Source organism: Sebastes fasciatus, chromosome 24, assembly GCF_043250625.1.
Source record: "Sebastes fasciatus isolate fSebFas1 chromosome 24, fSebFas1.pri, whole genome shotgun sequence".
NCBI classification, from domain to species: domain Eukaryota; kingdom Metazoa; phylum Chordata; class Actinopteri; order Perciformes; family Sebastidae; genus Sebastes; species Sebastes fasciatus.
In genome coordinates this window covers 13,886,065-13,913,493 of record NC_133818.1, presented here as the reverse complement: position 1 = coordinate 13,913,493, position 27,429 = coordinate 13,886,065, and the positions used below count along the sequence as shown (strand labels likewise).

Sequence of the window (27,429 nt, the reverse complement as noted above, 5' to 3'; positions counted from 1 at the left end):
AAAATCATTCATCTTCTGGAAACCAAGAATGGCTGTACAAAATTCCACGGCAATCCATTAAATCCATAAGAACATTAAAATAAATGCTTACATGGCTAAAAATAACAACAATGTGTCTTTCCAGGCACAGTGTCCCCAATACTCTGGATAAGCTGGATATCTCAAAACCTGGACAAATGAAATAAAAGCTATCTGCACGGATAGATACCACCATAGGTAAGTGATTCCATTTTTTTTTTTTTTTGGGGGTGAACAGACCCTTTAATTTACATTGAATCTAAAGCAACCTGACCTCCAGGTCAGTTTGTTTGTGATGTTACATCCACAGGTGCATTTGAAAGTATGATTTACATAAAATGTATGTGCATACATGTTAATACTACTAAAAATAAATGAAAGTGTTTGTTGCCTAATGTATATTAGGCAACCCACTTGAACAGGCTCTGACTTACAGACTGGTCTTCATTGATCGGGTCCTGGACGCTGCCTGTGTTCTGGGGCACCCACGGGGGGTCGAATATGGGGACACAGGGCATGCCCAGTATAGGAGATGGCAGAGTGAAGTTGATGCTGGGTGGAGGAATCTGAAACAAAAGATAAATATGGTACGAAATGGGTCAAAGCAGCCTTTTTTTGTGAGACGATATGTTCTAAATAAAATATTTAGCCCTGGAAGCTAAATGTGCAGGGACAAAGTGGAACCACAACTTCCCTTTGGCGGATAAGTTTAAATGTGACACCATTATTATTCTGTACCTTAAAGATCTGCTGGGCTCCTTCCTCCATGCGAGGCCACACCTGGTAGCGGAAACGCCACAGTGTGTAAAACTTCAGGATGGAGTTGATGCGCTGGCATGGCTCCTGGTGCTGGAACTCCGCCATCATCATTTCGGTCACCGCGTCGGGGACCTTTACCGCACACAGAAGGAACATGGCAGCTGGAGGGGATTCAGAGAGGTGGGAGCGGGGAGGAATGAGGAGAGGCATGAATAAAAAAGCAGAAGGGAGAGAGGACACAAGAAAGAGACAGAAATGGAAAGGGCAGGATGTCAAAAAAAGGGAGTGTTGAGAGGTATATATATAGAGGTATGATACAGAGCAAAAAAATAGGAAAGGAATAAAGAAATGAAAGGACATGAAAACTGTTATAAAGCATTTGAATATCTAGGACAAAATGTTTTACACACTATGAATGAATTTAAGTACTTCATATATCCTTTCATAATCTAAAATCATGGACATTTATAACCTCTGAGGCCCCGATCAGACAGTGTGTGTTTTAGCAGCCTGGGTCGGCTTTTTGTAATTGTCTTCAATGAGATTGAAGCGTTTTGCGTTGCTGAGCGCCTCACGTTTTTAACAGGAGCGCCCTGAATGCCTCAGGTTGAAAAAATTCAACTCAGAGTGGAAAGGCGCCCGACGTCATTAGCGTTTCTTCTCATTGTGGTGACTTTTGCTGGACACCCGGAGCTTTATGATGTCACCAACCGTAGTTACCATGGCATGCGGTGCGCCTGGCATTTTCCACCTGCAAAACGCGCTCTGTCTGATCGGGGCCTGAAGGGCACAACAACCTCCAGTGGAGACCCATAGATCACTGACGCACAGCCTGATGGCCCGACTCACCAGCAGCAGCTGCCATATGTTCATCCACACTGAGCAAGAGCTCCCAGGCTGCGGGCTGGATGTCTCCATACATGTCGTCAGTCAAGATTGGAGCTGCCTTGATCAGCAGCGAAAGAGGGGCTGGTGACAGGCTCATCACCTGAGGGAAACACAATAATAAAGAATCATCTAATCAACAGCAGTTTGGGAGTTTTTTAACCGAATCGGAATAATTAACTATCAATACGTCACCTGGTTGCGGATGTACTTGAGCATGCCGGTATCCTTCTTTCCTTCTGTGTTGGAGTCGGTGGGTCTTCTCTTCATCGACGGGGTCCTCAGGCAAGACTTGTCCGAACACTGAAGGCACAGACACTTTCATAAACCACCGCAAAAACAACAGAAGCATGTGGTAAAATGACGTTGGTATCACGTGGTATCTCTGGGTGTGGAAAAAAACGGATATATGGCTGAGATTGACGGTAATTGTCTGGCAATGACTTGTTATGAAGTAAATGCAATGGAACAGGGAGGGAGAATGTGACATCTAGTGACTGAATGTTATCAATAGCACCTTTAAGGATATATTGTTTGTGAAACCCACCTCTTTAGTCTTCTTGGCGCGTGCCCCGATGTTACCAGAGGAGGCGCAGTCCTCTCTCAGGCTGTCCACCGTCTCGCCGTACACAAGCTTGATGGCGCGGACCAGACGGGCGCAGGAGCGGCTGTGGTGCTGATAGCAACGTGGGTGGCAGAAGTCTATATGGGTGCAGATGAAGCTCTGCTGGTTGCACAGCAGGATCATAATCTGTGCCGAGAGAGAGAGAGAGGAGAGAGGAGGGGAGAGGGAGTCAGTGTGTAGGAAGGAAGACACCGACACCGTATGCTCATACACATATTAAAGGCCCGTACATGGAGCCAGGACATGTTGCGGTGGTAGTTGTCCTCTGCTCCTCCTGAGCCCTGGCCCTCTGGTTCTATGCTGGGTTCACTGGTGCTAAAGGGGCTGCCTGCAACAGGAAACAATAACATGTTTCAAATATACCATTTCATCTCTTATAACAGAGGGAAATATATATCTTTAATATAATTCATAGGAAATCACAGATTAAATGGCTAATAAAACTAAAGAATCCAGATGTGTTTTGTCCATGTCTTACCTATGTCAGTAACAGTGTCCCTGCTCTGCGTTTGTGACAGCAGCCCTTCTTCGTTTTCTGACTCAGAATCCTGCCGGCACATCTTGGTGCTTTTGAGGCTCCCGGCCCGGCGTATGGACGACAGAGAGCCACCTTTCTTTACGCGGAAACTGCGAGCCCCTTTGATCTGAAGCAGCCGGGAGCCTCCGATGCGAATCTTACGGATGGGTGCTGGGGGAGATGGAAGTGGGGCGAGATTATCTAAATTATTTTCAATGGTAAGCAGACAGCGAAGTAATAAAAACCAAATGGGCTAGTCTGTACGACACCTGATCTCACCTTGCACTTCCTGGGGCTTCTTCTCATCGCAGGTGGTGTCGGACTTCAGCGTGTGGCTGCTGCTGTTGAGCGAATCGTGTCCGTCCTCGTCGTCGAGGATGCCCGCAAAGCTGATCTTCCTCTCGTAGCGCTGGCGGCCGAGATCTGGGTCCAGGCGCATGCGGCAGCTGTCCAGATCCTACAGGAATTACATGTTTCCAGTAAATTTAGTGTTTGATTCAAACACATTTTTCTGTTAATATTCTATTTTAATTTCTTCTAATATCTACAGATACAGTCACAGAATCTCTAAATGTCATGGTACATTAATCAGTGTTGTTTTTTTTAATGATTATCAAAGAGAAAATGCATATATTTATGATATGACTACTGACCACGAGAGGTTCAGTACGTGGGCGTGGTAAGCAGGGAAAGGTCTCTCGCAGGAAAGTGGTGATTTCCAACAACAGCTGGCAGGCAGCCATCTTTAGAGCAAAAGGGCATCCGCATTTCGTAGGATTGACTGTGTCTTGAAAATAAAACAATGTGGTTAGAACATTAAAATATCATTTTTAGTAAAGAAACTTGACTATGACTTGCCCCAAGAAATTAGTGGAGTAAAATTGAATTCGAGCTAACGCGTTATTATCGTGTTAACTTTGACAGCCCTGATTATTACACTTGGATAAAGCTGACACAACAATTAGTTTAGCAAGGATTATTAAGAATATTTAATTGTATTCCACCAAAGATGTGCTGTTATGGCATTAATCTCTCTTCTGACTCACTGTCATCCAAATAGTCCTCTTCCTCATCTTCTTTTCTCATTCTCCGTTTGGTCTCTTCATCAAAAATGTAACCCAGGATGTTTGCAGGGCTCTCGCTGTCCGAGTGACAGAGTTCACTGAGCCTTGTGCCGATCGCCTGAGCGGATAAAATACATAAAGAAACACATTATTAGACTTAATATAGCCATTATTATGAATTGTCAGCCTAGATAACTGATAGCCTGAAATCTTTAACTCACGTCTCCCCACTGGCAGAAATGTTTGGCAGCATTCCACTGGAGTTTCTGGTTTCTTTTGTTTCCAACAATAGGTGATCGGCCCCTGGACAGGCCTCTCTTGGTGATGTTTACATGGTGGCCCTTCATCCACTCCGGCCAGTTGCCACGGTTACAGCGGTGCACAAACCGGGCACATTCGAGGAACAGTGAGGCCCGGGCCACGACTGGAGCTTCCTGGAAGAACCAAAGCGTAGATAGAGATATTAATATCAGTGATTATAAAACAAAAGGAGTGAAATCAAAACGTACCAGGTCCAGAGCAGCGGCGAGGATGGAGGCGTCCGGTATGGTTCCCGGCTCGCAGCAGTTCAGCAGGAACTGGAAGCGTTTCATGCCCTGACGAATGGCGCCCAAATTCACCACGTTCTTGTTCTTCATGGCCTCCTGACTGGCTGCTAGACGCTCTTGGAAACCGTGGGGTCCTGAAGGAGAGTATGAATAAAAAACAAGAAGAAGGAGAGGAGAGGAGAGGAGATGAGAAGGAAAAGGAGAAAGAGGATGAGAGGAGAAGAGAGGAGAGGAGAAGGAGAAGGAGAAGGAGAAGGAGAAGGAGAAGGAGAAGGAGAGGGAGAAGGAGAAGGAGAAGGAGAAGGAGAAGGAGAAGGAGAAGGAGAAGGAGAAGGAGAAGGAGAGGGAGAGGAGAAGGAGGAGGAGAGGAGAAGGAGAAGGAGAAGGAGAAGGAGAAGGAGAAGGAGAAGGAGAAGGAGAAGGAGAAGGAGAAGGAGAAGGAGAAGAAGGAGAAGGAGGAGAGGAGAAGGAGAGGAGAAGGAGAGGAGAGGAGAAGAAGGAGGAGAGGAGAAGAAGGAGGAGAGGAGAAGGAAAAGGAAAAGAAGGACAGGAAAGGAGAAAAGGGAGAGGAGAAGCGAGGACAACATAAGAAGGAGAACAGAAGAGAGAAGAAGAGGGAAGAGAAGAGAAGGAGGAGAGGAGAAGAGGGAGAGGAGAAGTGAGGAGAAGATAAGGAGAGAAGAAAAGAATGGAGGAGAGGAGAAGAGAAGAAGGAGAGGAGAGAAGAGAGGGAGGAGAACTGAGGAGAAGATAAAAGGAGAGGAGAAGAAAAGAAGGGAGGAGAGAAGAAGAGAGGAGAGGAGAGGAGAAGAGGGAGAGAAGCGAAGAGAAGAGAAGAGAAGAGAAGAGAAGAGAAGAGAAGAGAAGAGAAGAGAAGAGAAGAGAAGAGAAGAGAAGAGAAGAGAAGAGAAGAGAGGAGAAGAGAAGAGAAGAGTATACAGAAGAAGTGAAGAGATTCTTTTTTAAAAAGCATATTTGGGTGTAATTGATTGTAAAGGCTACATAAAGATTGCATACAGTGTAGCAACATTGCATGAAGCAACATCACCATCCAGGACATTTAACAGAAAGCACTGAAGAGCCACCGACAAATGAAGCTGAGTGAGAGATGGACACACAGCCATCGGCAGTGGTTACACTTGGATTCAAACTCAGAGACACAAAAAACTAATTACCCGAAGCCATTATCAGGTCTCTTATACAATCTATTTTTTATAATGGGATCTAATAAATCACATTGAAATGACAAGTGTAACCACAGCCGTACAGAGGGAAGCTGTATGTGGACCATTGTGTTTTATCACTTCACTGAAACTCAGGCATTGGAATTACCACCAGACATCACCACAGAAGAGACGGAGAGAGCACTGACAGCGTCATGCTTGACACAGTAGCACAGAGATACGCTCTACAGTAGAAAGATGGTTTCATAGATATATGAGTTGATCCCACACACCTCCTTTCCTCTCTTTCCACCGGTAGGTGACAGAAAGAGGAGGGGGTTCAGGACGTGCATAGTTGGAAGAGAAGGGAATGTAGAGTTGGTAATATAACACAGTTATGCCAATCAGTTTGAAAAACAAGACTAGACACTGATGGGTTGAAATACATTCAGGCTAACAGAGTGTAGCAGGCAGCTATCCGGCCGAGCTGACATGGAGAATGGCGGACGGAAGAACTGGCAGAAGAGGAAAGACCACGACTGGCGAGGCGAGACAAGACACCACACGGACAAACAGAGAGGCAGGGGACAGAAAGAGAGAGAGAGAAATAGACAAAAGGACGATGGGGCGTGGGTGGGCAAGGGGCACCCCGGGGTGGGGGAGGTCTACCATCTTTCTCTTCTGTGTGGTGAAGCTTGGATGGATTCCTCCTGCCAGACCTCCATTTACCGAGCCGCTTGAAGAAATTCTCCTCCTCGTCCCTGGCGAACTCCGGCCCCACCGCGCCCCCTTCTGACAGCTTCACCGCACTGGTGAACTTCACCTAAGGCATATAAACACATTCTTTTCATTCTTTCATATTTGATGTATTCAACTAAGTTATTTTCTGTTATTTCATCTTTCAAAATAAAAGTTTAAATGCTGTTTTAGAGCCTTTTCCACACTTCTCCACCAGAATGTATCGGTGGAGATATACTAAATGTAATTTTATATTTATTGGCTAAAAAATGAAAAATACTGTAATCAGCCTTAAAAATAATGAAACCCCCCCCCTGACCTTTGAACTCTGACGTATGAAGGAGAGTCGATCCACTGAGCTAATATCCAGCAGGTCCTCGACGCCGTCAGTCAGTCCAGAAAGAGAGGAACGCTTCAGCCAGTTGCCTGGAGACAAGTGGATTTAAAAAAAATTTACGTGATCAACCAACACGGCAGAACAAAGGAATGTATAATGTATTGTACACACTGGGTTATGAACGCAAGTACACATGCAGACACACACACAAGGGTTGAGCATTCCCTCATCGTTATTGTACAGTCACATAAAAAATTCAAGGTATTCAAACTCACAAAAAAATCACAGATTCAGGTTCATTCAAAAATAGTACAAAAAGGTACAAAACTAACTTTTTTATAATGCTTTTAATGAGACAAGTTAGACAAAAGACCCTAGTCGAGTGGTATTTGCAAAAAAAAATAATCTACAATTGAACACATTTAAATATGGAAGTTAAAGGTTGCCAACTAATTAAACAAAACTGCATGAATCCCATTATATTGAAAAGCTGAGATGGCAGTTGCTGCAACTCTACTAGGCTAATGTATACTATCTTTAGCTGGAGTTTAGCACAGTAGCTTTTTTTTTTTCCATTTAGTTATATTCATACACACAAATGTTTCAATTACTGATAATAGATACTAAGTATTTGTTTAGCTTTAGCAGAGATTAGCCATGGCTATCTCACCTGCTAGGTATAATGCCAGCTATCTTTCTTTAGCTTAGCTGTGCAGTTGGCTGTTTGCCTTTGTAGAGCAGTACATGCCAGAGATAGAAATCTGTACCCTCCATCCATCTGATACAATTTGCAAATACAATTTGACCCAGGCCTGTAACAATGTACACGTTGGGAGAGATGACCGGCACAAACAGACATGAAACAGATATACTGTATGAAGATGGGTCCCACATCCACATACGTAAGACAGAGAGAGTGAGTGGTAGGCGGACAGTCCCACGGCATGCTACGGCACAAAAAGGAACACAAAACAGACCAAAGAGATGAAGTGACTTGGCCTCGCGGCAGGCGGTGTTCCAATGTTAGACATACAAAACACATCATGTTAGAGTGAATTTCAAGGTGACAGCTGGGACAGCAAATGCAATGAGGTATGGTCATGGAAATATGTAATGCTACCAGATCTGATATAGAAAAGAATGATTTGGAAGCTTTGTTAGACAATGAAATCAGTCAATATTTTCCTGTCTGGTTCAGGGTTATTATAGTAAACTAAACTGAAATATCGCCTGGGTAAAAACTAATACAAATTAAATAAAAATTAACGTAAACGCTTTTTAACTATATCACTAATGAAAAAATTAGACCGCAAACATTTCTCATGACGTTGAACCACAGAAACTGAACGGACTTGATGTTCCAAGGCGATGGATGATGAAATTAAACATTATGTCCATTCCTACACAGTTCTCCAACCATGTATTTTGTATGTAGACTATGTAGCTACATACATCTGAGACATTATACGTGGCCCTAACTTTCAAAACTATCATAACTCTGGTCTGGTTAGCATGTACAGTGCAAGTAAGAAAATGATTTAAGAAAAAGGTTTTTATTTAGTTTTTCCGAGCGTTTTTGTAGTCACATCACTTGTTGGTGGAAAGAAACTCGTTGAATTTGAGGCTTATGTTGCATTAAGGGGAAGAAATATGGAGGAAAATTGACACATATCATAGTTTAAAAAGATAACATTTATATAAATTTTACACTATGAAATTTGGTCTAATTGACATTTTCCTAATTTGATGATTTTTGTGTCGGAGCCCAAAAAAATGACCTACCCAAAGCAAAAAACTATACTTGAAAAGACTTGTTGAATAATAACTGCTCTTACCTATTGGCAGCTTCAGTTTCTTGCGGAGTGAAATACGACGGGATCTGGAACGGGAGCGCCGGTCGGTGGTGGTGCCAGAGTGGGCGGTGGTGCACTCCGAGGTGTCCTGCTCCGACTGGCTGCTGGTGTCACTGGCAGCACTCTGCGACTTGAACATCTTTCTCCAAAAGTCCTTCCTGCCAAGCAGAGCACCCGGGATCTGTTCTTCACTGAAGGTACAGAGAGGAGAGTGAAGGAATGTCGTATTTGAGGGTTTACGTAAGGATAAAAACTTCGGCTTATACAAATTTGCATATTTTTTACTGTAATGTTTAGCACTGTGACCTGTTTTTTTTTTTTTTTCCTTTAAGTGGGGGAGGGAGAAACAAAAAGAGTTTTAATCGTTTTTCCTATTTTGAGCAGAGAAATGGCAGCTGGGCTCGACATAGATGGTGCTATATGGAGATGCTGTGAGGTGGACACTCACTGTTCGGGTGTCTGGGGGGGTCTACTGGAGATGTAGCTGCGACACTCATCTGCAGCACTGGACACCTGACCCTTCTCCCCGGACACACACGCCTCTGACCTGCGCACACACACACCCCAACACACAGACAGAGCGCTCAGGCCACCTGGTTCAGACGACGACTGAACTCTCCTGATGCAGGAAACCTTCCCCATGCGATTCTCCCATGAATGCTTTTTATTCAGTGAAAAGAAGTTTAGCTTATTGTCTGTTGCATATTGACCTACGAATGAAAAAAATCCTAATATATAATATTATGCACGAAGGAGTTTTGCAGTTGTTATACTTTATTCATCACGGTTTTGCACAATTTCTGAGTTTTTTCCTCGCAAATTTACGACGTACGTTTTTTTTTCTATCACCTGACATGCACGATTTTTGGGGAAGAAGAAACCCATGCTAAACATCCACATATAAGGCTCCAGTCACGGAGCCACCATGCTGCTCATTGCACATCTTGTTAATCTTTCGATCATGTTTTGCGCCATCTTAAATATTAACTGGTTGAACTGTAATGTGTCTCATCTTTAACCCAGTGCCTTTAACTGGCTCCTCGCTTTCAAAGACTCTTTAATGCTGTCATGTGACTTCCATTTCTAGTTTGCTGTTTACATGATGTGGCCTCCTGGCAGGGCCACTGTGTGCCATCAACCACATCATCATTTTGACAATAACAACATCAAATCAGTCACTCAAGCAAGAAAAACAGATGCAGACAGGACATAAAAAATAAAATAAAAAATAAAATAAAAACATCCAGCAGTGATGAGAAGCGTAGCTCGGATTTGTCAGAAAAGGAGAACGCAACCAATCACTGTGATTGGATGATTACCACTTAATGAGGGAAGGGGCGTTCAAAGTCTATGCTCAATGACACGTTAACAGATGATCATTGTAAGACATTTTTAGTAGATTTGACTTGAGACCATTTCTGGCCACTACCTCCTGGGTCCGGGCTGTTTGGTCTCCTCCTTCTCGTCAGGTTTCTTGGTGGTGGTGACCTTCTCGGCGCTATCCAGGAGCGCGCTCAGTGCCACCCTGCGGAACACATTTCCGTGGGCCTCCTTAATGAACTGCACCAGCTGGCGGATGTCACAGTACAGACCCTGGGAGGGAAGAGGGTGGCAAACAAGTGAGAGAAAGAGAGACGGATGTGTGAATGAGAAAGTGTGTCAGAGGAAGAGAAAGACAAAGACTGCTAGGACCTAGAATCAGGGACACATTACTGTGCATCGAACAGCGTTTATGTTTTCCCATGCATATATGCATAAATAGATGATGTACTGTATGTGAGCACGCTCCATCTTTGTCAAAACAACAGCTCCAGCTTGTGAGTGGGTGGCCTCTGATCCTGTGCCATGATAAAGCCCGCCTTGAAAAGTGTGTCATCTTCCGCCAACGTACACCAGTCATGCCAGCCTCGAAGGCTTTCTCGGCACCGCGAGGGGTCACGGTACCTCAGTGCTCTTAGAGGAGTGATCCACATATTATCAACAGAATCTGTTGTTGTGTAAAAACACTTTGGATTGCCTCTGTGTTTGACGGATGCTGTACATGAGTTTGCCTTGGCCTTAAATACAAAAATGTAAGTATTTGAAGAAACACTTTAAGGGTGCTTTCACAAGCCAACATTTAGTCAATTTTAGTCAAACTTTGGTGCGGTTCGTTTGGGCGGTTATGAATGCAGTAATCGTACTCTAGTGAGGACCAAAACAACCGGTCTGAGACCTCCTCTCACAGGCGGTCTCGGACCGGTTGTTTTGGTCCTCACCAAGTAAACCAAAACGCAGGCTGCCTGCGCAGGCGTTTGTTGAGATGGACACAGGTAAACAGCAGGTTGACATGAGTGGGACAGGACTGATGTCTGATGTTTGCTTGACATCTGGGCCGAGGAGAACATACAGATTATGATAAATAAATTCCATAAAAACAGTGACGTTTATAGTCATTCGAGATAAACTGGAAACAATTTTTTTGCGCATGGTAGATCAGTGCAGAGTCAAAGTGATAACACTTCAACAGTAATATTTCAAAGTCCGCGATTCCCTTCATAGAAGTGGCAGCTCTCGAGACGAAAAAGATAAATTCACTCCTTCGTACACGCCCCTCAGCAACTTAAGGTTTTTATGGTCTGCTTTAATTTGTGAACTGTGAAACCGAACCAGACTAAATAGAAAACAAACCAAATGTATCAATCTCACTCTGATTCGCACTAGACAAACGGACTATGGCTTGTGAAAGCGCCCTAAGACACACCGCTGTGGTAGGTTATTACTCTGTGGTTAAAAACTGCAAAGCAACTCAAAGGATCTTTGAGCACTGTGTGTTAAAAACAAGTTTTTGCTAGCATCAGTCGTAGGACAAACACACAGTCTGCTCATGCTTTGTTATTATAGGGATCAGTCGATGCCATTTCCAACTAATTTATTCTTAATTTGTGAAACAATCTGTTCTAGAAAAGAGCTGAGAATATCTATAATGTCTTTACCCACACAGTGCGATTAAGTACCCTTCATGTCCAATTCATCATGTATGACAAGGCATTAACAAAGGCGCCATAAGTGATTGTTCGTCTTTAGGCTCAGTACAAAATGAGCCATTAATAATTCAACTGCAACATCCTGTAAAAGGAAATATGAGTGTATGAATCTAGTGGGAGTACAACTGATATATGAAACACAGACTGGATCAAGGCAGAGCCGCAGAGACCGGTCGTGAAAATGAAAAACAGAGAGAGGCAGATGGGCCGATGACTTCGCACACCACTGACCAGGTTCTCGGGGCTGTGCAGCTCGTGTGTGGTCGAGGCGCAGCGGGTGATGAGAGACTTGAACATGCAGCCCACCACCACCGCCTCCATATTCTGGGCCACGGACTTGTTGTCCCCCGTGGTGAAGTTGTTCCCGAAGCCGGCCTTGTCTGGAAGCGAGAGGGAGGCGGGAGAGACCACGAATCACACAGGGGGTGGTTTAGTCAGCGGGGGGAGATCATTATTGACAGCTGACCAGCTTGAGTATAAAACAGTGAGCCTGTACAACAGGGAGGGGACGGGGGGGCAAAGGAAAAGGGTCCATAAAGCATATGGGGGGTAGCAAACTGAAAAGGATTCTGGGTAGGGGATAAGGAATACATGCAAGTGACTAAGGCCTGCTATAAAAACATAGAGTATTGGGCTTATTCTCTTGGTCCAGTTAAACTTGGTGTCTATGCAAAATGTATAAGCTCTATAAATACCAGATTTAATCATACAAATGTTGTTGCAGGCGAGGTTTGTCACTGTCGGAGAGAGAGAGGGGTGCAGCAATGGAAGCGGTTCCTAAGGAAGGGTCTGATTGGGTGAGTATATTCATCTTATTGCTATTGTTATTGATTATTGATCATGTGTATCTACCGATGTTTCTTTTTTTCGCCCTCCTGGACCTCTCACCTGCACTGCCGTACTCTGCAAGAGAAAAGAGGCGGGGCACAAGTTGATTGACATCAGGCCAGCACAGACATGTACGCTGTGTCACAAAGGACGTGGCACCCCCACCTCCGGGACGGAGGTGAACTCGAGACGCACACACACAGATTGCCACGCGCAAAAACAACACACACACACACACACACACACCATAAAACTAAACAGGGTGCCCTGTTCACTTTGAGAAATAAAAAACTCATCGGTTCAGTAACTTGCCAAATGCACAGCATTTTGTTTGCTGTGATTGTGCTGATTGTATTTATGTACAAAACACTTCAAATTTTCAGTGCAAAACTGAATTGGCATGTACAATGTGTCTCAATGCTCAGCAATAAAGCCACTGATTGAGCAGAGATGTAATGGGCAAAGCTTTGGATTGGCAAGTGTACAGAATGGATGAGTGAGTAAGGAAGGTAGGATTCAGCTCATTGAAGTGGATGAGGAATAAGAGGGAGGATGGAAGCAGGAGGAGGACGACAAAAAGGGACGAGCAGAGACAAGTGGAAGGAGGAAGGGAAAAAACAGATATATAAACAGTGGTAGCGCTGGAATGCAAAGTCGAAGTGCGGGGTGAGACAGTGGCACTACAATTCAGCTTTGTCAACCACATTAGAACGTTTTCTTTTACACTACTCTGTAATGTAGCGCCCTCATTAGACCTTTGAGTGTGATATAGATTTGAATGGTTATAGTATAATTGTAGAATAAACATAAAGTTTGCTTGCGTGTGAACATCTGCACAGTAGTGCTGGAACGAGTAGTCAACTATTTAGAAAATCAATTCATTGTTAAAACTTTGGAGATCAAACTTTTGTAATCAGTCCAATACTTTGGTTTAACTGGCTTGAGGTAAACGCAAAAGTCAGCATGCTAACATGCTCGTATGGTGCAATTCAAATGGGGCCGTTTTTACTGTGTTCACGAGAAGAGTCCATATGAACGCCCCTCTCTTGTCGTATCCGCGACCTCGTAAGTGGAATGTTTCTGAAAGCTCCTAGTTCACGAGTTGTGACGTGTTTGTTGACGTTGTCAGAAATATAAGTACATTTTTCGGTGCATAATAAATTAATATGTAGTAATTTTAGTCATAATTGTTTTTTATGTCAGAGGAAAATGTTGATATCCCCAACGGCCTCATCTTTTTCCTCTGACATTATGCCTTTGCTAACGGTATGCAGGTATAATGTTAGGATCTTCATCGATTTAGCCAGTTTTGTTTAGCCTGTTAGCATGGTAACATTTGCTAATAGCACTAAAGAGTGAGTACAGCTGAGGGTGATGGGAATGTTGATAGATAGCTTTGCATGTATTTGGTTATGACCAAAGTGCTAATTAGCAAATGTTAGCATGATAACACAGTACACACTAATACTGTGTCTCAATTCGCGTACGTCAGTACTTGCTATTTTGAGTGCATAAGTGTGTTCATGCTGAGAAGTATGGCAAAATGCAAAGTACCCGAATGTTGTACCCAAAACAGTCAAAACGTTGAGTGTGGAACGCTATCGTATAAAAAAATAATAAGAATATTTTAACAGCATCAATCCTAACCTGAATCGTACCAGCATTCAAAACCAATGTCGGTCAAACCCTGATGCACCCTAATTTGTGCATTTGCTATCAGCGTATGTGCATATTTTTTTGTGTTTCACGATCTGGTCCCACTCGCACAAACCGCCACCATACTTACTGTCAGTGATGGGCTCCATGCAGAAGCCCAGCAGTGCATGCAGGAAGTCCACAATGTTATTGAGAGAGTCTTTGTTGACGTACTCGCGCATTGTCTGTCGAAACTGCACCTTGTCCAGCTTGTAAAGGCTGGTCAGGCAGTTCTGGGCCTGAAAGGGAAGAATTGGTTCAGGATGTATTAGAAAAATAAGAAAGTTAGGGAGAAATAAAGTGGCCTTGTTTGCAGGATGTGCTATTTTCATCACTTTTCATTGATTCTCATGAAAGATATCAGCTTCCTCCAATACAACGTAATCTAATAATAAAAACTATTGATCAGCATTGAAATAGAACTGCAGCTGCTTCTCACTGAAGTTAGAAACTTGCAGGGTCCTTATAGCATTCATTTTGGTTTCATGAAACTTTTATCACACCAGTGGAGCATGACAGCTAATAATCAATAGAATACATGCATAGAAAAACTGCTGATTTGTGGAAACTGCACACATGCACAAAGGAGGGTCAGCTAAAGCCAAGTTCACACTACAAGACTTTCAAAGTCGTCAGATTACTGTTCACACTACACAACTTGCTGTCTTGTAATCGTGAGTCTTTAAGACAACATGGTTTTCACACTACATGACTGACTGGTGACTACAAGATCTTTCACCACGAAGAACCCCCAATGAGATCTACAAGCCACGTTTTGTCACTAAAACATGCGGAAAAATACACGGTAAATGACGTGATATATACGCGAGACACATTGCTGATGTTGTTGTTGGAACGTGTTCACAAAGTAGCCTGTTTCCCCCGTTTTTTACTATTTATTCCTCTAGGTGCAACAACAACTTTGCTCCGTGTTGCACAAATACAGTAAGTTCCTCCCCCAGGTTTCCCCTCAACTCATATCTTGCGCTCTCATTGGCTGTAGCTCGTGGCAGGAGTCCCCGACAGGTCCAGCTATTTAGCGTGCTAGATATCTGGAATGTGTCTGCGAGGCATTTCAGCTCACATCTTCGAGCAGTTCACACATGACGCTCGAGTGCCGATGTGCGAGTGGCGAGTCAACGCCTTTTTACCTCTGATCTGGGGCTTTTGCCAGAGAGCTCCCAAAACTGTCGTGGAGCAGAAAGACATGGGCTAAAGTTGTGTAGTGTGATCTTGGCATAAAACAGAGAAAGTAGTCTGACCTGCATCCTGAGGCGATCTCCAGACAATCCGCGATGTCCCTCGCCACAGCCGTAGGCACAGCCCAGCGACTTGACTATCTTTATCAGCATGGTCAGAGCCAGGCGGTGGGTGCTGAAGCCGGAGCCCTCTTCCTGTTTTCATGATGAAGGAGACACAAACATGAACAGACAGGACTTTTTATGCAGATATATTTAGATGTTATCACCGCTATGACCCACTTCCAAAAATACACACACCTTTTTATCATTATCCTTGTTATTCTTCACATCATCCTTGCTCCCTTGCCCGCTCCCGCCACCACTTCCCCCTCCTCCTCCACCTCCGCCTCCATCTCCCCCTCCGCCGGCTCCCGCCCCTGGGACTGCCCCGCCTCCCTGGGCGCCTCCTCCGAGGCCCTGACCGGTCGAGTCTTTGGCTCGCGCCTCCTGGTTCTCCTTGTTGTCGGGCTTGGACAGTTTCTTACCCATGCCGGGCACCACTCCCAGCTGCAGCAGGCAGTCGATGATATTGAGAGCCACGTCGCAGATCCTGGAGCTGATGTCGTGGCTGAGGACGGCATAGAGTGCCCGCAAGACAGCCTGAAATACAAAAATAAATTGTTTTGTATTAATCTGCAAAAGAAAGCAGCAAATTTGACATTTTTCTACAATTTGCAGGACCAAGACTGAGAACAGAAAGCATTAAATCCAGATTGGATCCCCACTGGTGTCATTGTTGCTTGGTAGAGCTGCAGAAGTCTAATAACTTCCATTTTATGTATTTGCCAGCAGGGATCATTTACTGCAGGTTTCATTGAATGAGCGAACACTCACAGTGAGGTCCAGCATGCCGTTCTTCAGCACAAAGTTATTGGTCCCCTCGATGTTCTCCCCTTCCTCCAGACAGGTGTAGTTGATGCAGGAGTCGGTGAAGCTGCGCGGCAGGTTGGCGCAGGCCAGCGGCTCCACGGGGAGCTCGGGGACGGTGACGGGGTTGCAGAGTTTCTTCATGTGCTCGGTGAAGAAGTCGGCGTAGCCAACGTTGAAGGACGCCACCGTGGTGTTGAACGCCGCCATGGTGATGGTGGAGATCTGAGATCGAACTGTGGGTGGCAAAAGGAGGCAGCTGGATAAATGTTGTTATGCATTATAACAGTTATGTTGAATGCTCCATTGTGTTCAACTTAACAACATCTTTTTCTTTACTTGTACTCAAATTCTTTTACATATTTTATGCTGACAAATTAACCCTGTAGAGTCAATAACGTCGGAATCAACTCTCTTCTATAATTAATATATTTAGTTTTCAGTAAACCGAATAGCGTGCATGTGATGCAGTGTGGAGCAGAGCCTGAAGCCGGCACAGTTATTTGTATGTAAATTAGCAATGTCACAGGAATATCACTGTTATATAATACTGTCCTATTTCTGCTCTGCAGGTCTCAGTGGAGCCAGCAGCGTCTGGCGTTTATTGTAGCTGATGGATAGCGATATGATAGTTTTCACCTTACAGCACTTTGTAGTTTATTTACCTTGTTATATTTTCATAAAAAGTGTATGTCTGGTATTAATATAACACTATAGGAGCTCATCTAATTTCTGTTTTTTTTATGGTTTACTTAAGTTGACAGGTCAGTATAGTGTTCAAGAAACTCCTTTAAGTGCTGTATTATTTAGAAATGTGGCTTTATCTCGTCTTAAGATCAACTAACCACAGCTCTGCCTGCTCCTTACCCTCTTTGACGGTGTTATCGCTGTGGCTGTTGGAGTGGTCGGGCATGTCCCTGAGCAGCGAGTGGTGGGAATGAGAGTGTTTGGCGCTCAGGCTGTCGGCGTCTGCAGCTGTGTCTGAGCCCCTCCGTGTGAATCTGCCTGGAAAGTGACGCAGATACAGACAGATACATCAGGTTGAATCAAACACACGCATAGAAAAAATGCCAGCTGATTTTTCCTGCATCTACCAGGCATTTTTTAGAAAATGTCATCCTGGTAATGGAGTTAATTTGATGCAGCAGCTAAGCTAAGTGGATATATAACAGTATGGGGAAACGGGGCAGTGGGTTCAATGAAAGAAGGCTTTAAAAAGTCACTTACTCTGGATAGTGTCTTTGTGCCTTGAGCGAATTTTAATCACACTTCTCAGAGAAAGAGAGCCAATAAGAAATGTTAATGAACTGACCTAATTCACTATCTGACAGCCAGATCCAGACTGAATCCTCTGACTCACCAAATGGGAGCTCAGGGGAGAGGAAGCAAGACTGCGAGCTGGTGACATGCAATCTATTCTCATTATGAACCGCCTACCCATGATGGTGGCCTGCCAGCCCCCGCGGTCCAGAGCCCGCCGATCATCGCCCAGGCCGGAGAAGCTTCCGAAGGAGAAGGTGCTGCGGGTGGGCGAGACGTCCAGGTGGTCCTCGTGGAGGAGGAAAGGAACCCCCATACGCCGCTGACGCTTCTTACCCGTGTGATGGAAGGGGATGGAGCCTTTTCTCTCGCGGTCATCACGCCGGTTCTTAAACTGAAACAAGACACGAGAATGGCTTCCTAGTAAGAACCACAATCCTTTCAGTCCTGCATACTGTCGCACGTCTATCTTTTGTTATTTTTTTTGCCTTCAGCTAGGTCTGTCAAAGTTAATGCAATAATAACGCGTTATTGCAAATTCATTTTAATGCCACTAATTTTGTATCTTTTGCAGGTTGTAGCTGGCTCAGTTTTAAAGCTAGAGTGAAAATACTGGCATTATTAAACTAAAATAATATAAGGAATCCATTCATACCGACTAGCTTGTCGCGAAGGAGACTAAATAACGCTCCAAACTTGCGCTAAATTTCATCGAGGAAAAACTGGCATGGCCATTTTCAAAGGGGTCCCTTGACCTCTGACCTCAAGATATGTGAATGAGAATGGGTTTTGTGGGTACCCACGAGTCTCCCCTTTACAGACATGCCCCACTTTATGTTTTTAAGCCAGCACACTGACAAACTGACAGCTGTTGTTGCCTGTCGGGCTTGAGTTTGATGTGATTTTATGTTAAATGCAGTACTTGTGAGGATTTCTGGACAATATTTGTCATTGTTCTGTGTTGTTAATTGATTTCCAATAATAAACATATACATACATTTGCATAAGAGTATTAAATATTTGAAAAATCTCTCTTTAAGGTACATTTTGAACAGATAGAAAATGTGCGATTAATCAGGATTAACTATGGAAAATCATACGATTAATCACTATTAAGTATTTTAACCGATTGACAACCCTACCTTTAACACAAAGTAAACTTTCTCTGAACGCACTATGCTAGTCAATAGCAGGACAATAACACAAAATTAAATTAAAGAAAAGTTATCAAAATAGCATGTTTTGTACTTGTGATCTAGCTACCACAGCCTTACTTGTCCTTATTTAATACATATAGCTTATCTGATTTAAATCTGCTAAAGAGAAAATTAGCATGTTATCTAATGGACCTCTGGCTCTGACCTTCTTGAAAATGTTCATGCCCAGGTCGGAGGCTAGGTCAGGGACAGCCTGTCGACGGAGGCTGGTCAGAGAAACCTTCGTAAACGTCTCCGTGCTGAGAGATTTTCCCTCTTCATTGCATTTCAGACTCATATCCTGCAAAACACAGCAGAGGATACAGATGATGTCATGGTCAGGGCAGCGTGGACGTCTGAAGAACTACATTAAAAGTTGTCATTTACACCACAAACAGACAAAAAGAGAACATTTATATAAAGACCTCTTCCTGCCGTTACCTGAGTCTTGTGGGTGTTGACCAGCGAAGGCGTGGCAGCCACCATGGAGCTGCTGCGTGGGCGTGGCAGAGGCGTGATTAAAGGCTCCGGTGTGCGTTCCGGTCTCTCCTCCAGGATCTGCCTCAGGCGTTGCAGGTAGAACATCAGGGCCCAGTGCACGCCCTCCTCCGTCCAATGTGGCTGCAGCAGGCAGCGCAACACCGCCACGTCAAAGTAAGTGGCGTAACGCGCTCGCTGGGCCAGGGAGGTTGGCAGGCCGGCGGGGGCTGATGTCCTTGGAGAAGAGGGAAGAGACAAGGTTGCTTTTACTGGGTTTGTATAAAAAATGACACCCCTTCTTTACTGACAGTCAAAAAGGAACACAGAAACGCCATACGTGTACTAAGGGTTGGCGGATCGATCTGTAAATATCGATACTACCTAATACCGTTGTCTCATTTTGAAGATCGATTCTGGCGTCAATAGGATCAATACACAAAAGGAGTCAGTTTGTCTCTTCTACACCCATTTGTATTTGATCAAAGAGTAGAACTGTCTGTAACAATGATCTGTTTACTTCTCACTGCTGTTGTGATGTTGTGTGCATTCAAACAACAAACGCATCGCGCACGCCCAGCGGCGCGCACCCAAACTAGTTACTCCGACAGACACATGATGGCTGAAGAAAGAAGAGAATGTTTGGAGCTATTTCACAGCTGTGAGTGATGGTTGAGTGTAGTTTGTGCTTTTTTTTGTAGTTATTTGCACTAAAAAGGTTTTAAAACATTAATTATTCTCAAGAAATAAATGTTTGCACTTTGTTTATTAATTTTTTTGAAGTTTACACATTCAATTTACAATAATTAAAAAACATATTTGCGTTATTTGCCTTTAAAAAGTGTCCTGTTTTTTTAACATGCATGTGATAAGTTTCGGTATCGGCAGCTAAGTCAATAACTCCATGAGACACTTCTTGTTTGCCTCACCAAAAGCATGATGGGAACTGTACTGCCAAACATCCCAAATGGAAATTGAAAAAAAAGAAAAACACTGGGCGAACAGAATCCATTAAGATTATTACTTTTTTTTATTGTCCTTGGACATTTTTAGTACCACTGACATCCCAAATTATGGTAGCCTCACATTAAAAATGAAGAGGTAGTGAAGTGACAGCGACTTTATAGAAATCTGACAACTGCCTAATCGAGAGGGATCATGAAAAAAATGCCAAAGTGCAACACATATTTGAGCATTTTGCATGCATCTTTAGCCTTTCCAGTACTGTCACACAACTCACTAAACACACAACAATTACACTATGTCACAGCCTTTCCTTTTATATTAGCCTGTCATCAACTCCTGCCACACTGCCTCATTAATAATGCATTAAAGGAGGATGGTAAACAAGGGCAGAGCCCCCCTCTAGCATCATTGGGAGAGCGGCGAGGAGAGAGGGAGCCTAAGCCTACGTGAGTCCACTATAAATAAGCCCGAATGAAGGTCAACGGTTGGTGAGCTGCGGAGCGTATAGAGGTCCTCACGTTGTGGAGAAACATATTGATATACCATGAGATAGGGAGAGAGGGACAGAGGAAGGCATTTAATCTTTGCCGTTGTAATAAATGGAGCAGGAAGAGATGGTCGATATCTACATGAATCACTTTGAGAGCGGACAGCGGAGAGAGGCTGTATCATGTTTCACTGTCTAGCCGACGCACATACGCGCACTCCTGCCTGCTGCTGTTGTGTCAGGTTGCCACGGAGACCGGGTGACGACAGCCGCCACAGGCCCTCCGAGAGGCAGCGGGCCCGGCCCCCGACTCCATGCGGTGGTTTAGAGATGCAGCAGCCAGCGGTTGCCATGGAAACTGCCTCAGCATCAGCAGTGCTCTGAGCGGAGCGCGATGCGGCGGCGGATGAGTAAGCTGCATTAATCACAGGACCTGATGGCGGAAACGATTTTATCTGGGCGGCACAGCGCAGAGGTGTGTGTACAAGAGGTTCAAGAGGATATAAATATAAACTCTGACTGAGATGACGGAGAAAAAAGAAAAGATTCATTTTGATTAGATCCTTGGATTGAAATCTGCTGATGTGCGCCAACTGCACAGCCCCATCCCTTTGATCCATACAGCAGGAATCCAACAGCTTGAAAGCGTGAAATAGATTCCTAATACATTCAAATCCCCTCAAATGTCTAAACTCTCTCTTGCTGTACGTCTAATTTACATTCAACTCACTTTCCTCCCCTAACCTCGCTCTCGTCCTATGCAGCGTTTCCCACACATCGGCTTAAATTTCCCACCGCCAACACTTAGAGAAAGCAATTAATCTGTCTTTGTTGAGTGTGTGCTGCAAAACAATAGGGATAAATCTCTCCCTTCCTGTGTTACCATGTGACTGCTCAAAAAACCCTTTTGGTGTTTGAGTGTATGAGGATATAACTAGCTTGGGGGAGGGGGGGGTGAGGGTTTATTTTGATTTGCAGTCAGTTGCTGGCTGTCAGAGTGATCACGAGAAGCATTGGAGTGACTTGCTTGGTTGTCGGAACGAGTTGAGATGAGCAATGGATGGATTATCAACCTCTCTACGCCGACGTCTCCCACATCACTGTCTCTCAGCCCACTAGTTGGGTGATTCAGGATGATGACATGATAGACTCAAAAACAGAAAACACCCACATAGGATGTGCAGAATGCAAAGTGGGGACTCTCTGCACAGACTATTTGGTGTTTCTGGTCAAACGGTGCATCAGATTCATGCAGTTTCACTGAATTCAAACCAGCAATCATGAACCACAAACTTGATGTAGCTATAAGAGCTATGATGTAATTAATGGAATTTTTTTTTTTTGCATGATTTTGCAAAACTTTTGTAAGCCAAACCGGTCAACCGTGCCTTGTCTGCGCCAAAGCGAGCACAGATTGAGCCTTAGTCTGGCAGACTGGCCGTGGGCAGACCGAATGAAGCCAGGCCTTGTCATGCCAGGCCAGGGACACTGCCAGCATTAGACATGTAGCACATTACTTCAGCATAATTACCCAGGTTGAGCGGACAAACGTCAGATGGGTCTGCTAATGCTCAAGCAAGACGAGGGCTGTGTGCTGACTGAGGAGACAGTGCCGCTTGGAGCGACGCATTACACAGGGGAAGGGAGGAGCTATTCATATTCGCTAGCTCTGGAGCGAGCTGTGCTGTGCGGTGCAGTGTGTGCGACAGACGCCGCCGCAGGGCTAAATGTTTTGCCATCAACAAGACGATGGCACCAGCTCTGTGTCAGCGCGGGTCACTGCACTGCTTCAACCCACAACTGGCTCCTTGGGTACATCACGGACATATTATTAATGTATGGAAGCTTTTCTGAAAGCAGTGAAATCCTATAATGATCATTACGAATCTAATTATTAAGCTGGTTTCACTGCTTGATTTCACCGTTCATGTTGCATAAGATAAAACTCTATGTGTCTCACATCTGTGTATATTAATAGCGCACATTTTCGGTGCAGTTTATTCAAATTGTGTGACGAAAAACCAGGTCTTGTCCTCTTCTGTACAAACTGCGGGGGCTTATTCTCAAACAGCAACAGGGTAACCAAAACGTAATGTAAAAAGTACGGAATAATGCAAAAAATATTTTCATGCGAATAACAATTATTCTGGATTTTTATTTTGGCTGTCAATCTTGATCACGTTAATCGCATGATTGTCCATCATTTATTGTGATTAATCGCACATTTTTTGTCTGTTCACAATTTAACTTAAAGGGAGATTTGTCAAGTATTTAATACTCTTATCAACATGGGAGTGGCCAAATACGCTTTATGCAAATGTATGTATGTATTTATTACTGGAAATCAATTAACAACACAAAACAATGACAGATATTGTCCAGAAACCCTCACAGGTACTGCATTTAGCATAAAAAATATGCTCAAATCATAACATGGCAAACTGCAGCCCAACAGGCAACAACAGCTGTCAGTGTGTCAGTGTGCTGACTTGACTATGACTTGCCCCAAACTGCATGTGATTATCATAGAGTGGGCATGTCTGTAAAGGGGAGACTCGTGGGTACCCATAGAACCCATTTCCATTCACATATCTTGAGGTCAGAGGTCAAGGGACCCTTTTAAAAATGGCCATGACAGTTTTTCCTCGCCAAAATGTAGTGCAAGTTTGGAGCGTTATTTAGCCTCCTTTGCGATAAGCTAGTATGACATGGTTGGTACCAATGGATTCTTTAGGTTTTCCAACTTCATATGATACCAGTGTCTTCACTCTAGCTTTAAAACTGAGCCCACTGCAACCAAAAAATCACAAGTTGCGTTAATGCGTTGTTATTGCGTTAACTTTGACTGCCCTATTTTTTTATATATTTGAGATATTTTTATATACTTGATTTTTACAAAATGCATTACTGTGTCTGTACTCTTTGGGAATGATATACTTTTGATTGAGTTTTCATTGTATTCTTCCTCAATCATTAATAATTGTGTAGCTCTGCTTTCAGCCCTGCTACTCATGGTAGTTACTGTTTTTCTGTATTCCTAGTATTGTGTAGTGTTGTTCCCTCCTGTTGCTCGTGCTGAGGTTTGCCCCTTTTATCTGAATCTACTGTCCAGACAGGTGGTGTCCTACTCTGTACAGATTGTAAAGCCCTCTGAGATCAATGGTGCACACATGACCAAATGCTTCCCATCTCATTGCTTATTGAGGTTAAATTGATTAACGGTGCTCACTTTTTCTTGGAAGGGCCTTTCACTGGTGGGGGTTGTTGGGAAGGGCCACCTTTCTCGACCGAGTTACCACGACGACAGCTCCGCTCTCCAGCCACGGGGGAGGAGGAGTCTGATTGTGCGGCCTCGCAAACCACCTGGAAGCCCTGCGGGAGGGAGGGGGAGATGGACAGATACTGTAGATGAGTGGATAAACAGGCAGAAAGGCGGATAATTAAAGGGCCTGGGGTTGGAGGGAGGTTTCTGTCGTGACCCTGGCTAACCACACTAATGCTCCCGGATGGCTGGTGCTAATGAATATTAGCAGGCAGCCTCTGGGGGACGTTGAAAGGGGGAGGGGAAGAAGACTCTTGCCCGAACACATTCAATCAACATGGGACGCAAAATCAGACACGATCTGAGCTTAAAACGCTCACTCACCATGGGACCCGGGTTGCCAGATCCACAGGGGCTGCACTGGTTGTTGACTGGGGAGTTCCTCTTTGCTGTTGAGACAGATTACACGTCTTAATTAGGAACAAACAAAAATAGATTTATGTCTTTAAAGGGCTGTGAGGAAGGATGTTTGTTCTCACCTGTCACAATGTTTCTGACGGGTTTAATGAGTGAAGTAAAGGCTGGGATGTCAGGCTGGCGGTGCTCCCACATTGGCTGCCATATTACCAAACCGCTGGCCAATCGGAAGGTCAGGTCGGACTCCTTAAAAAAAAGTGATGCATTTCATTTATAGAGGAAGCGCTCCTTAACTATACAATCATCATCCAATCAAAGCAAGAAGCAACTTTTAAGATGTATTAAACAAGTTATATGTATACTGCTATTATGATACAATCACTTACAAGATACAGTTATTCATTGCTCAGTTGGGAAACACAGTGCAATCCCAAGAGTATTGTAATCTGACCCTTGTATCTGTTTGTACACACAGATCAATAGCCATAGGGTGACCCTGAGCATGTGTGTGTTGGAGGGTTTGGTATTGGCCAGTTTAGAATGAGGCTGCTGCTTAAAATCTTACAAAAATTACAAATATATACAATTTCCCTGAGAAAGTCATTCTTTGTACATTAGAAAATACTAAAACTGCACAGTAACAATGAATGGTATTGACCCTGCATATTGTATTTCTCTTATGACAGTCTATTCCAAGGCTGTACGCATTTGTATCCCCAGGTACCGACCTTTATCCGATGAATAAGCGGAGCAAACAGGAACACAAACAGCTCCACTGTGGCCATACTCTTGTGGAACAGCTTGGTACGAGCGTGCTCATCCTCCTCCAGGAGGGAGCCGCTGTGCTGGGGCCCCGACCCCCCTAGGGCAGAGCCGGAGCAGGAGCCGGGAGCCCCCGGGGACGACCCCTGGTTGCCCACCGGCTGGAGGAAGGCGCTGCTGCTGCTGCCCCCGGACCAGCCGTGGCCCAGGCTGGGCTCGTGGTTGCACTCCTGGGCAGCGTCCAGCAGCATCCAGTGCAGCGTGTGGAGCAGCTTGGTCTCGGCCACGCCCAGCTTGTCTTGATGGCCTGTTGGTGGGTCAGAGGTCAGAGGTCAGGGTGTGAGGGGATGAATGGGACTCTCTTGTGTTTGTGTGGGTGGGTTTTAGTGTATATGGTACTTTATAACTTCTGGTGATTATTTTTAGCACTAAAAAAAATATCAAATCCAATTGAATAATGTTAAAATGCATTGTTATATTTTTTGCTGATGTTGTGAAGAACCAGGATTTTCACCATGATCCAACAGAAATAATATTTTATATATATTATCAAGCAAAAATGCCAAATATTACCAAGTTTAAGCTTTTTAAAGGTGATGAATTGCTGCTTTTCTTTGTCTTCTGCGTTTGTAAACTGAATATATTTTGGTTTTAGATTGTTGGGCTGACAACACAAGCAATGTGAAGACATCATCTTGGGCTTTAGGAAATTGTCTGGTGTCACTTTTTTATTATTTTTTGACATTTTATAGACCAAACGGTGGGAAGATTCATCAGTAATGAGATAATCTTTAGTCGCAGCCCTAGTGTTAATTTTTACAAAATTAAATATATTGTTAATTTATTAATCTCGTCTATACATTTGGGTGATTTAAATAGTCACTAAATGTTAATTCACTAAATTGTCTTTCAGGTGCTGACATGGTCCAGAAAAATAAAATATTTTATTTGAATAAAAATGTTAATTATTATGTTCTTTGTCTCTGATAATCCAGACCTGTGACGTGCTGTTAAGTCAGGCTGTTCTGTAACTGCCCTGTGAACATCCGTTTTATGTTTTGTTGAATCAGGAGAGCCTGGATAAGGCTGTCAACTCAATGCCTGAAGCGGTGGTAATATGTGTGTTGTGTGTCCTCACCCAGCCTGTTCCTGTTAGACAGCAGGATGGAGGTGCAGTGGAGTACATGAGGCAGTGCTGCCTGGACGAGCTCCCAGCGGGAGATGCTCTGGATGGCCTCTGACAGGGCCGGCGACAGCCCGTGGAGCTTATTCTCCACCAGCACCCGCTCAAAGGACTGGGGAGGCAGCCAGAGAAAAGGAGAAAAGAGACATCAGCCAGGGACTAAAGCCTCTTTCTTTGACTATCTAAATGCCCCACATGGCCCCAAGCAAGGCAATGCCTGTGGGAGAGACAGTGGCAGCTCTGTTTAGATCTAAAGGGATCTGGAGAAGCGTCATTATGGATATGAGTTTCCAAAGGTCTGGCTCCTGGGTAATAGGAGGAAGCAAGGGGAAAAACTAATTTGCTAAATGTAAAATCAAGAGCCCACTTGATTTGCAGGTGCATTAAGGTAAAAACAGATTACTGTGAATGGAGCGATTATTCTCCCTCACCACGCACATGGCATTATGAAATAACTTACCACACAAGATGCTTCATACTGTTTTCCCAACTTTGGACGCAGAAATGCACTGAAAAACACAAAACACATGCTTATATAAGACTAAAAAAAAATTATAAATGTAGGTTACACAATTAAATCTCCAATGTCAAATTGTATTCCTAACAAAATACGCTGCACATGGCAATGTCATTTCACTGCAGCTCATCCACAGATTATTTATTTTCTTTGGCCCACTTTCTATATTTGCTTTACAGGTGTGACATCACAGCAATCCATGCATCCATTCACAGTTAACACCTTGCAAAAAACAGGCAGCCAACCTCCCCTCCATTTAAAACATTTCAATGAAACCAGTGAGCTGACACACTGTGGCATCTATTCACGGGTTGAATTATAATAAGGCTTATCTGGATAGAAATGTGTCTGATGTGGCTGATGTCAAATCCTTGATCCTCCTTATTCTATGGCAAAACACCTGTTCCCCCCTGAAGCACACACACTAACCTGGTTTGCCTCCATAGGAAGGTCTGGATGGGGAACGGTATTCCTTTCCCGCACTCCGGCTCGTTGTCGTCCAGGCTTTTCCTCTTCACCATTTTGGCCGGACCTGCCAAGCCTGTGTGCGACCACCGGGACGCGCGGCGGCTGCTGGCTCTGCCCAGGTGACCAACCAGCGAGCTTCCCTCACGACATGATTGGGTTCGTCCTGCGTAAAATGGCTGCAAGTGTCGGTCCTGTCGGCGGCAATAGAGAGAGAGAGAGAGAGAGAGAGAGAGAGAGAGAGAGAGAGAGAGAGAGAGAGAGAGAGAGAGA

General features: G+C 44.2%; 1 protein-coding gene across 5 annotated transcripts in view; it reads right to left on the bottom strand.

Annotated features, from left to right (window-relative positions):
- unc80 (unc-80 homolog (C. elegans)) overlaps positions 1-27,429 on the bottom strand; it is a 45,611-nt gene extending 18,182 nt beyond the window's left edge. For 2 of the 5 annotated variants that reach the window (XM_074626691.1, XM_074626689.1), the window contains exons 1-34: positions 27,121-27,427; positions 26,635-26,683; positions 26,130-26,286; positions 24,958-25,298; positions 24,352-24,475; positions 24,197-24,261; positions 23,780-23,922; positions 19,062-19,335; positions 18,787-18,921; positions 17,602-17,818; positions 17,032-17,169; positions 16,132-16,400; positions 15,556-15,897; positions 15,319-15,450; positions 14,148-14,295; positions 12,386-12,436; positions 11,765-11,913; positions 9,937-10,100; positions 8,956-9,054; positions 8,490-8,698; positions 6,637-6,743; positions 6,249-6,402; positions 4,378-4,550; positions 4,090-4,302; positions 3,851-3,986; positions 3,458-3,591; positions 3,084-3,261; positions 2,766-3,005; positions 2,518-2,615; positions 2,210-2,413; positions 1,858-1,965; positions 1,627-1,765; positions 757-938; positions 453-584 (exon numbers count right to left, since the gene is read on the bottom strand). In XM_074626691.1, coding sequence (XP_074482792.1) covers positions 453-584; positions 757-938; positions 1,627-1,765; positions 1,858-1,965; positions 2,210-2,413; positions 2,518-2,615; positions 2,766-3,005; positions 3,084-3,261; positions 3,458-3,591; positions 3,851-3,986; positions 4,090-4,302; positions 4,378-4,550; positions 6,249-6,402; positions 6,637-6,743; positions 8,490-8,698; positions 8,956-9,054; positions 9,937-10,100; positions 11,765-11,913; positions 12,386-12,436; positions 14,148-14,295; positions 15,319-15,450; positions 15,556-15,897; positions 16,132-16,400; positions 17,032-17,169; positions 17,602-17,818; positions 18,787-18,921; positions 19,062-19,335; positions 23,780-23,922; positions 24,197-24,261; positions 24,352-24,475; positions 24,958-25,298; positions 26,130-26,286; positions 26,635-26,683; positions 27,121-27,212 — 5,496 coding nt within the window. In that variant the 5' untranslated portion in view covers positions 27,213-27,427. Of the gene's footprint in view, positions 1-452; positions 585-756; positions 939-1,626; positions 1,766-1,857; positions 1,966-2,209; positions 2,414-2,517; positions 2,616-2,765; positions 3,006-3,083; positions 3,262-3,457; positions 3,592-3,850; positions 3,987-4,089; positions 4,303-4,377; positions 4,551-6,248; positions 6,403-6,636; positions 6,744-8,489; positions 8,699-8,955; positions 9,055-9,936; positions 10,101-11,764; positions 11,914-12,385; positions 12,437-14,147; positions 14,296-15,318; positions 15,451-15,555; positions 15,898-16,131; positions 16,401-17,031; positions 17,170-17,601; positions 17,819-18,786; positions 18,922-19,061; positions 19,336-23,779; positions 23,923-24,196; positions 24,262-24,351; positions 24,476-24,957; positions 25,299-26,129; positions 26,287-26,634; positions 26,684-27,120 lie in introns of all 5 variants that reach the window. The other 3 variants (XM_074626690.1, XM_074626688.1, XM_074626692.1) reach the window with 3 other exon arrangements.